The sequence below is a fragment of the Physeter macrocephalus genome, chromosome 21 (genome assembly GCF_002837175.3).
Source record: "Physeter macrocephalus isolate SW-GA chromosome 21, ASM283717v5, whole genome shotgun sequence".
Classification (NCBI taxonomy): Eukaryota; Metazoa; Chordata; class Mammalia; order Artiodactyla; family Physeteridae; genus Physeter; species Physeter macrocephalus.
Window position 1 is genome coordinate 84,952,749 of NC_041234.1, and position 16,638 is coordinate 84,969,386.

General features: G+C 46.5%; 1 protein-coding gene across 17 annotated transcripts in view; it reads left to right on the forward strand.

The window, feature by feature from the left end:
* Positions 1-16,638, forward strand: part of TMEM164 (transmembrane protein 164) — a 167,507-nt gene that overhangs the window by 128,873 nt on the left and 21,996 nt on the right. For 16 of the 17 annotated variants that reach the window (XR_008616333.1, XR_008616334.1, XM_055081508.1 and 13 more), the window contains one exon: positions 8,519-8,597. Coding sequence is in view for 14 of the 17 variants with exons in the window: in XM_055081508.1 (XP_054937483.1) it covers positions 8,519-8,597 (79 nt within the window). In the remaining 3 variants the exon portion in view is untranslated. Of the gene's footprint in view, positions 1-8,518; positions 8,598-16,638 lie in introns of those variants that run through there. The other variant, XR_008616335.1, reaches the window with a different exon arrangement.

Below are 16,638 nucleotides of genomic sequence, written 5' to 3' on the forward strand. Positions count from 1 at the left end.
GGAATAAAGACACAGACCTACTAGAGAATGGACTTGAGGATACAGGGAGGGGGGAGGGTAAGCTGTGACAAAGTGAGAGAGCGGCATGGACATATAGACACTACCAAACGTAAAATAGGTAGCTAGTGGGAAGCAGCCGCATGGCACAGGGATATCAGCTCGGTGCTTGGTGACCACCTAGAGGGGTGGGATAGGGAGGGTGGGAGGGAGGGAGACGCAAGAGGGAAGAGATATGGGAACATATGTAGATGTATAACTGATTCACTTTGTTATAAAGCAGAAACTAACACACCATTGTAAAGCAATTATACTCCAATAAAGATGTTTAAAAAAAACAAAAACAAACAAAACAAAACAAAATGATTGCACCTTGTTTTTTCTTCCAGTTAATTATACCTTAAGATTTTGCCGTATTAGTTCATATAGATTTACCTTCTTTAAATTTATTTACATTTTAAAAACTTCCCAAATTCTTATAAAAATTTTCAAACATCCCGAAGAGTTGAAATAAAAGTATAGTGAACAATGACTGTATACCCTCAAGCTAGATTCAACAATTACTGTTTTTCCCTATTCACTTTCTTTCTCTCTTTCTCTGTGTAAGTTTGCTGAATCATTTCCCCTCAAACTGCAGACATCTTGACACTTCAGTTCTAAATACTTCGGCCCACAGCTCCTAGGGAAAAGGACATTCTCTTGTATATCCACAATACCATAATCACACTCAAGATAATTATCAACAATTCTCTAATACTGTCTTCTTTTTCTAATAATCTGTTTATATTCAAATTTTCCCAGTTATCCCAGGAATGTGTTTTTTAAGTTTTTTTTTTTTTTTTTTAAATCAGGAACCAGTCAGGTTTCAAGATTGCTTTTGTTCTCTCTCTTCAGGTTTTGTTTATTCACTTTTTAAAATCTAGCAGCAGTTCCCCCACCCTCTTATTCATGACATTGACATTTTGGTGAACCAGGCCAGTTGTTTTGCAGAATGTTCCCCATCCGGGATTTGTCTGTTTGCCATGGCACCTTGTTGTTTTTCATGGCAGCATGGTATTCTGGTCTGTGAATGTATCGCGGTTGATTTTTAGGTTGTGGGCATTCCTTTTGTGGCTCCTCTAACAAGTGGTGTTTAGTCCCAAAGAGTTTGAGGCACCGGTAGCCACAGTAGAAGTCTGTGGTCAGATAATGAAAATAAAGTGTTCCAAAGCCAAACTTGGTTGGCAGGAGAATTACCGAAGGCTGCATCCTTTCCCCTTGAAGGGAGATAGATTATTGTTTTAGTCTGTTCAGGTTCCTATAACAAAATACCATAAACTGTGTGGCTTATAAACCTCAGAAATCGATTTCTCACATTTCTGGAGGCTGGAAGTCTGATCTGGGTACCAGCAGGGTCAAGTGCAGACCCTTTTCTGGGTCACAGGGCAGGAGGGGCTAGGGAGCTCTCTGAGGCCTCCGATTTCATCAGGACCTAATGACCTCCTAAAGGCTCCACCTCCTAATGCCATCCCATCGGACATGAATTTGAGGGAGACACAAGCATTCAGACCATAGCAATAATCTGTTTTGATTCTCTGATTTCTTTGGAGAGGCTACCGTCTGGGGCTCAGCTGAGAGCAAGGTCCTCTCTTTGTAACCACCCATCCTCACTTGGCACTTCATCAGCAGCCGTGGACCCTTTTGGTAACACAAGTCCCCAGCTGGCTAGGAGAAGCTCCTGGGTGTGAACTTCCCCCACTCCCAGCACACCCCTCCCCCGTGCAGCTGTTCTCACTTCAGCTCTTCCTTCCCTCCTCATTTCCTGGAGCCCATGGCTAACGCTTCTCTATGTGCTCTGGCTCCTAGCCCTCCTGTCCGCTTCAGGACCTCTCACCATCCAGTGCCTCCTGCCCCTCTTGCTTCTTCAGCCTCCCTCTCCCCACTGGCTCCTTCCTTCCATCTATAACTATGTTCAAGTCTCTGCCAATTCTATCAATACTCCTCTTGAGCTACGACTTCCATCTCTCGCCATCCATTCACTCTTGAAAGAGTACCATGGACAGGGGTCTGCAAAGTGGGCTGCATAAGATGTTCTGTTTGGGTGCATAAAGAGAATATCAGCATTTCTATGCCTTTTAGAATTTCATCCATTTACTTTTCTCTGTTTGCATTTCATATACATGTATATCATTTGCCTTTCAACTCCTCTCATCTTCTCCAGCCTCCTTGAGATCCAGACCCACATTCCCACTGATTTAGGGGCATCTCTGCGAGGTTCTCACACTGGGCTCACAAACTCAGCCTGGTCTCAGCTTTTCTTATGCCCCTCGTCCTCCAACCTGCTTCCTTGACTGTCGGCCCCAACTTAGGGAGGAGTCCCAACATCCTACCAGCCACCTAGGCCATCAGCCTGGGGGTCATCTTTGACCTGTCCTCTTACTCCTGCTTACCCCCTCCCCCGTCTGTGTCAGTGACTCGGTCCTGGTGATTCAACTTCCTTAGGTTCTCTCAAACCTGCCCATCCTCTGTTCTCTCGCTGCCTCTGCCTTCAAGCTTGATTTAGACATTTCTATTCCCAGTCCCTGACACACAGCCACCAGCTGGAGCTCTGCACAACTGTACATCGTACAGGACTGTCCCTACTTTTAAAGAAAAATCAAACCAAATCCGGTGCTTGGTCTACAGGTCGTTCCATGCTCTTTTGCTGTGCTGATGTTATCCCTTTATCTGTTAGCTTTCTCAACCAGACTATGAGCTCTAGTAGGGCAGGGACTGTGTCTTCATCACTGCCATGTACCCAGAGCCAGACACATTACCTGACACCTAGGAGTGTCTCAGTAAATGATTTTTTTTTAATTGTTTGGCCGAGAGTAAGAATGAGACTGTCATGGGTGAGAAGAGGAGAGCAGTGTTGATACTCCTTTGAGAAATAAAGAAGTCTCCAGGAGAAACTCTCTCTGAGAGATGGGCCAAAAGAATGGATTGAGCTGGGAAGCTAAAGTTATCCTAGTAGTCGTCTGATAAAATAGTGGTTTGTGACTTAGGGCTGTGGGCAGGTCCAGGTGCCACCATCTCTTGCTGGAGGCTCTTGCTAGGGCAGAATAGTGAGGTGAAATGAGGTCCAGCTTTTGACCCAGAGAGACCTGGCATTAGTCTTGATGGCTGGAGTTGAAATCCCGGCTTTACCACTCACTGGCTGCATTGATGTTGAAGAGGAGGATGATAATAACAGCTAGCATTTATTGAGTACATATTATATGCCAGCACTGGGCCAGGAACTCTACACGAATTATTTCACCTAATTTCATCACAACTTGATGAGATAGCTTCTATTATCATTCCCGCTTTGCAAATGAGCCAACTGAAGCTCAGCAAGATTGTGATTTGCCCAAAGTTGCATAGCAACTAAATGATGGAGCTAGAATTTCAGTCTTAACAGCCTGACTCTAGGCTGGAGATATTCAGTTGGGAGTCATCAGTATATAGATGGTATTTAGAGCCAAGAGCCTGGATAAGATTATCTAGTGAGTGAGAGTAGATAGAAAAGAAAGCCAAGGACTTGGTTCTGGGCCCCTCCAATATGTAGAGGAATTAGGAACATGGAGGTCATTGGTAACCTGAATCAAAGCTATTTTGGGGGTTGGGGTGTGGTGGGTATGAAAATTTGATTGGAGTGCATGGAAGGATAATTGAGAGGAGAAGAAATGATGGCAGTGAGGACAGACAGACCATTTGAGGAGTTTCTCTATAAAGGGAAGCAGAGATATGGGGGTGATAGCTGGAGGGTGCAGTGGGACCAAGAATTTTTGTCTCTTAGGGAGGGTGGGAGGGAGGGAGACTCGAGAGGGAGGGGATATGGGGATATGTGTATACGTATAGCTGATTCACTTTGTTACACAGCAGAAACTAACACACCATTGTAAAGCAAGTATACTCCAATAAAGATGTTAAAAAAAAAGAATTTTTGTCTCTAGATGAATGACTTTGTAGCTTGTTTTCTGATGGGAATGATCCAGTGAAAAAGGGGACAACTTGCTGGCGGTGCGTCCCCGAGTAGACGAGAAAGGATAGGATCTAGTGCAGGAATGGGGACTAGCCTTAGCCAGCAGCATGGGTGGGGACGGTGCAGGGAGGAGGGCGATGTGTAGGTGGGAGCTTGTTGATGTTCTCTTCCAGTTGCCCCCTTTTCCCCAATGAACTAGAAAGCCATGCCACCAGCCGAGGGGGAGGATGGGGGAACGTTTGAGGAACACAGGAGAAGTTGTGAAATAGTGATAGGAATCGTCCAGGAGAGAGGAGAGTGAACGGACTTGAATGTAGTCGGATTATAAGGTCGCATTAAGGGCCCGCTCAAAGTTTGCAGTCATGAATTTCAAGGGTTAACGGCATAGCTTCACATTTTTCTCCAGCCGTGCTTACTTGCATGGTAGAGGCACGGAAAAGCGTTGAAAATGTATGGAAGGGAGTGATGGGCAAGTATAGAAGTGAGGACATGAGGTAGGTGAGGGCCAGCAAAACGGTGGAGGATCAGGAGATGTGGGTCCTAGTGAAGGTGGATGTTATTATGAGTCGGGATGTGAGGGGCGCAGAGTGATTGGGTAGATAGGAGGTGGTGGTTGGAGAGTGGGGTGCATGACAGAGTTTATGGAAGGGTTGGAAGTGTTGGCAGTGACAGGTATGACCATGGGGATAAAGGGCTGAGGTGAGATGGACGTGAGACCCTCGAGGGGAATGGAGTTCAAGGCATTAGAAACCAGTGTGTGCTAAATATTGAAAACACGGGAATTTTGACAAAGGCATGTTGGACGGCAGTGACAGGGAGGGTCCAGAGTTGAGTTCTACAAGGTGAGTAGGGGTGGGAGAGACTGATGGCATAAGGTTCAGATCAGGGCGGTGGTTAGGAGGGAGACAGCATTGAGGGGCAGACAGGACCCCTCCTGGCCCGGGGGTACAAGGTGACATGGGAGGGAAAGCACCCACCACTTGAGAGGGCTGTAGGGATAGCTGTGTCCTCAGAGGGGCGACCAGGTTTTCATCAAAGTAAGAAGGTCAAGGGACGGCTCAGAGAAGAGTTTGAAGATGGAGGAGATTTCGCAGATGATAGTGGGTTCCAGAGGATAGAGGGGAAGGGTCTCCAGCGTTGGGGGTCGGTCTCAGATTCGGGCTTGTAGAGAGCCATATGGAGGTTAGAGTTCAGGGTTGGGCGGGGACCTGGGAGTCTTGGGCTTCTTATGGTAACGGAAGTAACCAGGGACATACGGCGCACTGGGATGGGCGGTCTTCACGGCAGAGTGTGGTTGTGTGGCTGTCAGAGGGCGGAGGGTCGGTAGGAAGGAGGTCGGGGATGTCGCCATGGATGGAACCCGTGCGCTTCATATCTCGGGCAGTCCGATTCCAGAGGCCTGGAGAACTTTACCAGTCTACTCTTTTGATTCTGAAAAAAGATGTTGACTTGGACGTGAGAAGGAAGTTATGACTTATGTAGCTTAAAATGTTTTTATTGCCTTTGGCTTTCAGTTGCAGTGATGTAGGACTTTCTGTCTAAAGCCTCGGGAATCCCCCAGCTGAAAAGGAGCCCAGATATGTACATTAGACTCGAGTTCCAGATATGCGTTGTGGAGGGCAGAGACGAATTAGCCAAGTGGAACTTCTTCTGGGGGAAGTAAGACACTTTACAGAAAGTGTTTATGAAACGGGTATCTTGCAATAATTAAGTGAGATAAGACACATGAAAGTATTTAACACAATGTGTGGTACATAAGTACTTTCTAAGTATTCTTCGTTATTAAATGTCCGCTGGTAGGTTCTTGCTCGCGTTCAGCTCCCTTCCTCCTGCCACTTGTGTGGTTTTCTTATGTTGCCCTCCTTCTCTTTCATCCCTTTCCCTTCCTCTCCCTGGCCTTAGCTGTCAGCGGTGCCCACACCTAGTTGAACACTCTCAGTCTCCTTCTGACGTAGAGAACTCTTGGAATAGGGGGAGAGGCCGCCCTCAGAGGAAAGACGCTGCTGATGGGACCGGTCTCCTGGCCACCCCAGCTGAGATCTGTGACCGAGGCGTCTCCAGCGTCCCGGTGGGAGCTGAGAGACCTGTATTGCAGGCCAAGCTTGGCCACTGTGAGGGCGGGGATCATGTGAACAGGGAGGGACTGGGCCCGGTCCCCAGGTGGAGGACAATTGCTGATCCTGCTGTTGCTAATGTGCTATTACCACTCCCCTTGTTAACAGGGGCTCAGCTCCCCTGCGCATCTCCCCTGCGCATCTCCCAGGTGTCAGGATTTTGTGGGAGGGAAGGAGCGGGGCATGGGGTAGGGGAGTGTACAAGCTAAGAGTATAAACTCTAGAGCCAGACTGCCTGGGTTGGAATCCTGGCTGTGTCAGCAGATGAGGCGTGTGCCCTTGGGTAAGTTATCTAATTTCTCTGTGCCTCAATTTCTCATCTCTAAAGTGGAGTTAATGGGAACAGTACAGGTGAATTAATAGGTGAACTGATAGTTAACAAAGTGCTTAATAGTTCCTGGCATGCAATAAGGATTCTACAAATGTTTGTTTTACTAAAAAAAGTTTTTTAATGTTTTTACAGCAATCTTATAACAGCATAACTATTTTAATTTTACTGGTGCCAAAACTGGGGTGGAGAGGTTAAGTGACTTGCCCGAGGCCACGGGGATATTAACTAGCAGAATCAAATCTAGAATAGGAATTTGGCAGACTCGAAAGTCCTTGCTTGCGGCCGCCGCAATGCTGAGCTGCCTCCCTGGACCTGCCTGGTGGGGAGTTTGCTTTCTAGAAGGGCTGTGAGGGAAGGGAAAGCAAGTGGGAACCGTGAGTCTAGGTGGGTAAATAGTGGCTGGAATCTGAGACTTCAGCAAGGGGGATGCTGCTTGGAGACCTGGCTGGGACCCGGGTGAGCCCAGTTCTCTGCTCCCTGCTGTGGGAGAGCAGCCTGGGTCCCCAGGCCCTGTTTCAGGGAGAGGTCTAGTCCCTTAGGCGCCAGAGAGCTGAGCCTTCCCGAGACCTTTGCCTTCTTGCCTGCTTTCTGTGTGACCGCAGTCCAGTCAGTTAATTTAAGATAGTAGAGTGATCCCAGACCACGTTACTCTGAGGGTCCCTGTGGACCTCTCAGTCCTCCAAAGTTACCTCCTGCTGGTGGTTACCTCCACTGTGAAACCCCATGACCCCTTAAAGCTACTCCAGCGAGGTCTACAGAGACGCTTGGAACCTCATTTCTCTTTCTGGGATTTTACATTTCCTTCTGTGAGCATAAAATAATAGTCAGGCATCATCTGGGTCCTTGGGAAATTTTCCTTCTGCGTGGGTTTTTATTTTTCAAGAGCCAGACCGGTGACTCCGTCCAGGGTCTGCAGTCATCTCAGCTCCCATTCTGGGAGCTCTGCCATCTTTTGGTTTGGGCCCTTGGGTTCCTGGGTGTCGGGAGCCCAGAACTGGGTCCTCTCATGAGCTCACAGGTTTGGTTCTGCGCTCGCCCTGTTGGGCGCAGTGAGGCAGCTGACCCTTGCCCTGGGTGTCCTCGTTTCTCTGGGCTTCCCCTTGGCGGTGTGGGGGGGAGGTGTGTGGGTGTGCGTGTGTGTGTCTGTGTAGGGCTGTGTAAGCCCCGGAGGCCAGGCCTCTTGCCAGCAGCTGCAGTTCTTTTCCCAAAAATTGAGTTAGCCGCTCAGCTGTTTCCACTCTCCCCGCACTGCCAAGCGCTGCAGCACGGTCCCCGTGCCAGGTTGAAAGCGCACTCTGCTTTGGTAATTTAGAGCTTCCATTTTGAGAGAGATGGGAAACAGGAGTGAATGAGTGGGCACGTTGGATGGAAGGAGGGTGGGGACATTCTTTTTGGCAAGCCACGCCAGAACTGGCCCAGCTGCTTGGTCTTCACCCAGAATTAGGGCTAACCCTGGACTGACCCCAAGTATCCAGTGGAGAAACTCTTTATTCTTGGATCTAGACCTAACCAGACCTGGCAATCAATATTTTTTAATCTGCAAAATGGGAATAATAAATCCTACCCCATATGTTCTTCGTGTCAAATGAGAAATAAGCTACTCACCAGGAGCAGGAAGTGACACAAGCTTGTGTTTCTTCGAGTATATTTCTGCAGAACACTAAGTGCTATTTTTTTTTTTTTTTTTTTTTACAAAGGCACTGGCTAAATAAGTTTGGGCCACACCAGGTAAACAGCGTTAAGCAGCCTTCTTCTTTGCACAGACCCCACAGGTCCTTAATCTACCACTAATATACATGGTGAATCTCCAAGGGGATAGATTGTAGGTAACATTTCTTAAATGTTTTGCTAAACTTTCTCAGTGGAGCAGTTTTCAAGTACCGTCTCTGCAAAATACACTTTGGAAGATGCCAGCGTAGGTCATAGGTATATTCATTTCATTCTTTTTGCTCTAATTGCGAAGGGAGTTGAACTGGTTGAAGTGCGTGGGGTTGCTAAGATGTGGGTCCTTGGGAGCGAGGACGTTCAACTTCAGAATCTGTTGGAATGAGTGCTTCCTGCTCTGAAACACCTCTCTCTCTCCTGTCCTTACAGCTCCCCTTTGAATTGGAGATTTACTACATTCAGCATGTTATGCTCTACGTGGTACCCATCTACCTGCTCTGGAAAGGAGGTAAGGCCAGCAAGCCCCGCCCCTGTGCCATGCCGACACCTAGCCTCACCCTTCTGTTTGGGGCCCTCACAACCTCTTGGGTGCCTATCAGGATCTTGAGGTGCTGCCTGGCTGGGTCTGTGCAGACACCAGGCAGTGGGAAAACGGGCACGGATGAGGCCCGCAAAGAGCCTGGTGGCTTTCCAGAACCATCCTTCGTGTGGGTGAGCTCGGTGCCACTGACGGCCTGTCCTAGGGCCGAGGCCTCGGGCTCTTCGTCCGTGGTGGCGTTGGGTTTTCACGGAGCCTCGCGCAGTCTGTCACTCGCTTCTGTTTGTGCCTTCTCCCGGCCTCGGTGTGCAGCATAGGGTAGAAGAAGAGAAGGACCTTGTGCTTTTGTTCATTATACCCATCCTCTCAGAACTAAAAAAGGTATTGAAAGGGGCAAGAAGTCCAGAAACTGGGATTATGGGATCGAGGGAAGAGGCAGGTGAAAGAGCAGTGACCTTCATGTAAAACAAAGCATCGAAAATCTTCATTTGATCATGAGGGGAGAGACCGCCAACCTGGTCAGGAAGCTGATCTCTTTGTGACCTCACAATGACCCTTAAATGATCCCCTCCCTCTACTGTGTAGTAGACAAACGAGAAGGGGAGACTGGCTGTGAGAGCCCCCTTCTCGATGCTCTGACCTTCCCGGAAGGCCCTGTACCTGGAAATCATCCTCTTCTAGTCATAGCCACCAGCCTCTCTATCTTGGTTGCTGGGACTTTTCTGGGAGACCAACCTCACCCCAGGCAGCAAGGGTTTCATTTCTATCACGTGAAGCCACATGGACCCTAAAACCCACCGGGAGATGGTTTGGAAGTTGTGCTTCCTCTAACTCAGGAATTCTAGCAAATCTTAAGAACTCGCACAAGGGAGCCTCAAGGACCAGTCAACCGGGGGACATGCTGGAGGATGGGAACTGTTGCTCTCCATGGAGTCTACTTACAGTCAAGGGTCCCTGGTTTCTGTCAGTTAGGACTCTTCTTAGGACCTGTCTCTAAATATTCTTTGAGGCTGTCTTTACCCTGTATAGCCACTTGGGGTCTCACACTGTCAAAGAGCGCTTCCTTTTAATTTGCACTTAAACACACTCTTTTTCCCCACTGAGCTTTAAGAGAGGTCTGACGTTCCAATATCTAGGTGACCTGTGCCATTTCTCAGGTCTGTCCCCTGTGGCACAGGAAATAGCTTCCTAATGATATGTTAAGTCTCAGAGATACACTCATTCGGAAGGGAACCAGGCAGGAAGCTGTCCCAGGACGCCAGAGCTCCACCACTCATGGTTCCTGGTTTCTGAGGTGTGGGATGCAAGTTCTGGCCAAATGTGCATGGCTATTGGTTAAACCTGTTTGTGCTCTGAGGTGCCATAACAGTCTGTCAGTTGGCCGAGCCAGAGTGGTCTGACACGGAAAATACCCGGTAGCCTCTACGTCCCCCGCCTCTTCAAAAAATCCCACCATCTGGGAAGCTACACTTTCTAGAAGTGGCTGATTCCACTGCAGCCTTCTATTGAATCTGCTGCTGCACTGTTTGGGGGAACTGAGCTAAGGAAGTAGGGATTCCAAAGTCTTAGTTCCAGTGTACTTATTTGTTTACTGTGTGTGAGCCTTTCCCCTCTCCTCTGGTGCCTGGCCTTGAAAAGAGGCTGTAATAGTAGTGACAGTAATGGCAACCACAGTGTAACTATCAATGCCTACTTTTTATTGAGCGTTTTCTGTGCAGGATACTGTGCTAGGCATGTTTTGTGTATGTCCCCATCTCAACTAACCCGGTGAAAAATCCTCCTTCTACAGAGGGAAAAAAAAAAAAATCAAGGCTCCGGAAGGTTAGGTACCTTGCCCCGCAGCTTGCATTCAAAGCCTGGCCTTGATTCTCTCACACACCGTGTTGTCCTAAAAGACAGATGTGTGTCTCCTGACCACATCAGGCTGGGAATCAACCCTCCAGCCCGCCCTGCTTCAGCCAGTCACTCAACACAGAGAGGCGTACCTCATTTTATTGCACTTTGCTTTATCGTGTTTTTTTTTTTTTTTTTTTTTTTTTTACAAATTAAAGGTTTGTGGCAACCCTGCATTGTCAGAGGATGGTTAGCATTTTTTAGCAGTAAAGCGTTTTCTAATGAAGGTATGTACTTTGTTTTTTAGCCATAATGCTCTTGCACACTTAATAGACTACAGTATAATGTAAACGTAACTTTGGTATGTGCTGGGAAACCAAAAAAATTCATGCGGCTCACTTTATTGCGCTATTCGCTTTAATGGCCGTGGTCTGCAACCAAACCCGCAGTAACTCCGAGGTGTGCCGGGATTTGTTCAACAACCTACTATGTGCAGGGCATTTGTGCTAGGGAATCAGAGACGAACCAGAAAGGCCCAGTCCTTCCACAGGGAGTCCCTGTCTGAGAGAGAAGACAGGTGTAATACAGCGTGACAAGTGCAACTGTGAGAGCGTGATAGGATTTCCGAAGCCTTGTTCGCCTTCCCTGCTTTACCATTTCTGGGCTCTTGTGTGCTCTTGGCTTCCTTTCTGGCTCTTTGCTGTCATCTGCTGTTCACTTGGGGGAAATTATGAGCATATAGAGGGGAAAAAAAAATCTGGATTTCCTGAGATTGGTTTTACCTTCACGTGAAGCCTTGGATGTGGGCCTTGCAGAGGGGGTGTGGATCTGGAGTGAACAGTGGGAAGAGTAGTCCCTGAAAACCAAAAAGCTGAGAGTTTGGGGCTTCTCTTCCCTAATAAAAGTCTGGTAATTTTCCAGAAATAGCTGGCTCAGGAGTTTTTACCCAAGGCCAGACAGCTCTCCTTTAGGTACCTCCCATGCCCGGGAGCCCTGTTTCCCTGAAAGGCAAGGTCCTGCTTCTCCTGTGGTTTCGGGGTGTCTGGGGGGTGCTGAGTGGGAATCTCCTTCCCCCCTCGTTTCTGCAGCCCTTCGGCACCACCACAGTAAACGTGACCTCCCCTGTCCACACTGCTCTTGTCTTCCTCCAGCCGGGCTCTTTATTTCTCTTTCCTTTCCTCCCAGCTCTGACTTTGCCCGTGTGCAACTCCACCCTCACCCCCAGCTCTTCACAGAACACAAAGTCCTCCCAGCTCTTGCCTGAAACTCCCTTTAACGGAGGCTGTTCTCTGCGCTTGGCCCTGTGTGCCGCCCGGCTCTCCACTGTCTCTTCCAGACCACTGTTTCGTCTCTGCCTTCTGTGACAGTGCTTTCTCCTCTACCATCTCTCTTTTTCCGCTACCACCACCACCTAAACCTCTTGGTCACTTCTCCCACATTCCGCCATGCCTTTGGCCCGTGGCTCTCTCACTATTTTCATTACAACTCTAGCCAGCATCCTGAGAGCCTTCCGGTGAGGGGCACTTATCCCACCCCCAGCTTCTCAAGGTTTGGGCTTCTTAATTGCAGTGACTTCTGCATCCCCTTTAGCCACCTGGCCCTTGCTTTCCACTAAAACTCTTCTATCTGAGATCACAAGCCTTTATGTCCTTTTCTTTGACCCAAATATCTACTCCTTTCAGCCCCCCCCCTTTTCCCCAGTCAGCTTGTGCCACTATGGCCAATTACTGGGACTTTCCCTTCACCAGCTCCTGAGACTGTCTCACTCCCTTGTCCCTTCCACTAGGATTAGTGTCTAATCTCAGTGTCCAGTCTTGGTCTACTGAGAAAACCTCTCAGATCATTCAGATTTGGGCCGCAGAAATCCCATGGTCTCTGTTATAACTGTGCTCTCAACACCATCGCTTGCTTATTTTCTATCTTTCACCGGCTCCTCCACACACTGCCCTCAGAAGTCATATGCCAAAGCTTTACCGCCCTCCCCAAACTTCCTGTCCAGTCTATTCAAACTTCCAGTCCTCTCCACTTTCAGTAGATGTTCTCCCAACAAATGACTGGGGAAATAGAGACTTTCTGGTGTGAATTTTCCCTCAACTACCTCTCTCCACTTGATGAGCTTCTTTAACCACGCCCATCCTTAGGTTCCTCCCTCCCCTCTTGGAGGGAGTGGTGTTCCTCCTGCACATGGCTGGTCCCACACCCCGGTGTGGTTGCCTCGCATCCCTTCCACCTCCTCTGGAGCCTCATCCCATCAATAAGTCCCTTGTTTATCTGGATTTTCAATGCTTCACTACTGGCTTTTCAGTCTTCCCTATTCTAAAAAACTTTGACTCCACACAACTCCATCTTTCATCCTCCCTGTCAGCTAAGCATCTTTAAAAAATAGTCCAAACAATATTTCCTGAATTTCAGTTCTTTGGACATAATAATTTTTGCCTTATTCATTGTAATCACCTGTATTATTATGTATGTAATATTTGATCTGTCGATTTTTTTTTTCCTAAGATATATTTGTTTTTAAGAGAAGCCTTATACGCTCTGTGAAATGCTGGATTCAGTACACTCGTTATCTATTTTAATACACCTTAAACATATAACTTTTAAATTAAACACGAAATGTTTATCTGTTTACTACCTGAAATCACCTCATGAATAGGACATAACTTTTTTTAACATCTTTATTGGAGTATAGTTGCTTTACAATGGTGTGTTAGTTTCTGCTGTATAACAAAGTGAATCAGCTATACATATACGTATATCCCCATATCCCTTCCCTCTTGCGTCTCCCTCCCTCCCACCCTCCCTATCCCACCCCTCTAGGTGGTCACAGAGCACCGAGCTGATCTCCCTGTGCCATGCGGCTCCTTCCCACTAGCTATCCACCCTACGTTTGGTAGTGTATATAGGTCCATGCCACTCTCTCACTCTGTAGGACGTAACTTTGAGTGACTCTTGTCTGCATCTGATGAGCCCTCTTTTTATTTACGTTTCATTCATCAGAATGTTGCCATCCGATGTCTACCCACGCTGCCCACCTCTTTGTGTAAACAGTACTTCTAAAGATTACCAACAACTGTGTGACCGAATCTAATGGCCGTCTCTCAGGCTTCATCCTGCCCGCGCTCTTTGCTACGTTGGATGTTGTTGAACACTCCTTTTTGGAATGTTCTACTCTCAGGGCTTCCAACATCCCCCCCTCTCCCAGCTTTCCCACCTCACTGACCATGCCTTCCCAAGTCTCCTGCAGGAGTTCTCTTTCCTCTGTCCTCCGAGTTGTTGATTTCCCCCAGAGTTCTGTTCTGGCCTCACCTCTCGCTCTGCTACTCCCGGCATGGTCTCATGTGCTTACACAATTTAGCCACCAGTCTGTGCAGTGATGGCCACCGCATTGCCCTCTGCAGCCCAGAATCTTAGGAGATTCCTTTTCATGTTGTTAACTCAAGCATCTCCACCTGAATATCTCAAGCATACTCAAGATATGCTTGATACTCAAGATACCATATCAAGATAGTCAAGATATCATAAGCTCATCTTGTCTGTGTGCACTCATTATCTTCCCTATCAGCTCTGCTCCTCTTCCTGCGGCTTTTGACAGGTAGCACCACCCGTCACCCCAGGTAGAACCTGGGAATCATCCCTACCCTCGCATCTATTTCATCCATTCATCTAACACATATGTCTTCATCTGTTTGGGCTGCCATAGCCAGATACTACTGAGTGGGTAGCTTTTAAACAACAGAAATTTATTGCTCACAGTTCTGGAGGCTGGGAAGTCTGAGATCAAGTCACCAGCATGGTCACCTTCTTGTGAGGCCCCTCTTCCTGGTTCCTAGCTGGCTCCTTCTCACTGTGCCCTCACATGGTGGACGGGATGAGGGATCCCTCTAGAGTGTCTTTTATAAGGGCACTAATCCTATTCATGAGGGCTTCACTCTCATGGCCTAAGCACCTCCCAAAGGCCCCACCTCCTAATACATTCACATTGGGGGTTAGAATTTTACCACATGAATTTTGGGGGACACAAACATTCAAACCATAGCGACATATTTACACGTGCCCTCTTTCTGCCAGCCTCTGCGCTGGCCACTGGGGGGCCCTGATGAACGAAAATCAGACCCCACCCCTTCCCTCATAGAATTCATAATGTAGTGAGGGGAGCCAGATGTGAATTCAGTAATCACACAAACGGACATATAGTTAGAACGGAGCTAAGTACTCTGAAGGAAAGGAACATGCTTTTATGAGAGCCTAGAACAAAAAAGCTGACTTAGTATGGAAGTTCTGGGAAGAGTTCCCTGAGGAAGTGACATTTCAACCGAGATCTCAAGGATGAGTAGGAGTTTACTAGGTAAGTGTAGGATTAAGGGAGGTGAACCCTTGTAACTGGACAAAATGGCAGATATGCCAGCACCTCAGCAGGAGGGAGAACTGGAGGGAGGGCAGATAACCCTGGGCCTGAGGGGCAGATATGGAGGGCTTTGTGGTCAGGGGTTTGGCCTTTATTCTAAGAGCTGTAGAAAGCCAGTGAAAGTTTTAAGAAGGGGCATAGCATCAGCTTGTTTTTCCTGTTGATTCTTCTCTTGTGTAATTCATTTATATAGCTCTGTATCTAAGATACAGAAAGCCATTCTGTGAAAAAAACCCTTCCCACCCCTTCCCCCATTCATAGCAACAAGTCCACAGGTTACCACCATTGTTGTTTTTTGCATATCCTCCCAGAATTTCTCTTTTTTTGGATATATAAGTAAGTTTTAAAAATATTTTATTTTCTTCTTAACACACACATCCCCAAATAGCATACCACACAACTGTTTTGTTGCTGTTACTATTTTGCTTAGCACTGTGTCTTAAAGAGCTTTCCAAGTAAGCCCATAGGATGCTTTCTCATTCACAGCAGCATGTGTTCTGTTGGGTGGATGATAAAATACAGGGTAATAAAAATGGCAACACTTTATGTAGCACTGTGATGTGCCATTGTTTCAAGCTCTTCCCATACATTAACTCATTGAATCTCCACCACAATCCTCTCAGGTAGGTGTTACTGTTATCTCTGTTTTACAGATCAGGAAACTGATGCTCAGATAGTAAGTAGCCGAACCAGGATTTGAACTCGGTGGTGCGGCTTTTAGACATGACACAAGGCTACAACACTCTCACTAATATAAATATATAATTTATATATATAATTTATATATAAATTATATATATAATTTATATATATAATTTATATATAAATTAAATATATAATTTATATATTTAATAATATATAGTTTATATATTATATATATATATATATATAAATATATAATTCCAACCTCTCACTAATATAAATAACACTGCAATGAACGACCTTGAACCTATGCCATTTTGCAGGTGTGCAAGTGTGTCTAAAGGATAAATCCCCCTAAGTGGAATTGCTGAATCAAAGAGTATTGCATTTATATATATAAATATATAATTCCAACCTCTCACTAATATAAATAACACTGCACTGAACGACCTTGAACCTATGCCATTTTGCAGGTGTGCAAGTGTGTCTAAAGGATAAATCCCCCTAAGTGGAATTGCTGAATCAAAGAGTATTGCATTTATAAATTTGGTGGGTATTTCCAAACCCAGAAAAGTTATACCAATTTAAATGCTCCTTGGCAATGTGGAAGAGTGTCTGTTTCCACACAGCCTCACGAAAAGAAGCTTTTGGCTTATTTCCAACCTTTCCACTTTTTGCCCATCTGATGGGTAGAACGAGTGGTTTCTTGATCTAGCTTTAATTTGAATTTCTCTTACTTTGAGTGAGGCTGAGCCTCTTTTTACATGGTTAAATTGGCGTTTGATTTCCTTGTCCTTGAATTATGTGTTCCTCTCATGTGCTCATTCTTCTCATTGTTTTTTTTTTTTTTTTTTTTTTTTTTTTTTACAAAATTAAATCCTGGGAGCTCTTTATAAATAGGAGTTGGCCCTTTGTGATACGACCTGCAGATATCTTCCCCACTTTTGTGATTTGCTTTGTAACTTTGCTCATGATTTATTTTTGCCAGGTAGGATGTTTACATTTCCACGTAATGTATTACTTTACGGCTTCTGAATTTTGTGTCATAGGTAGAAGGCCCTTCCCTACTCCAAAGTCATAAAAAAATATATCCCATATTTTCTTCTGCTGTGTTAGTAGTTCCATTTA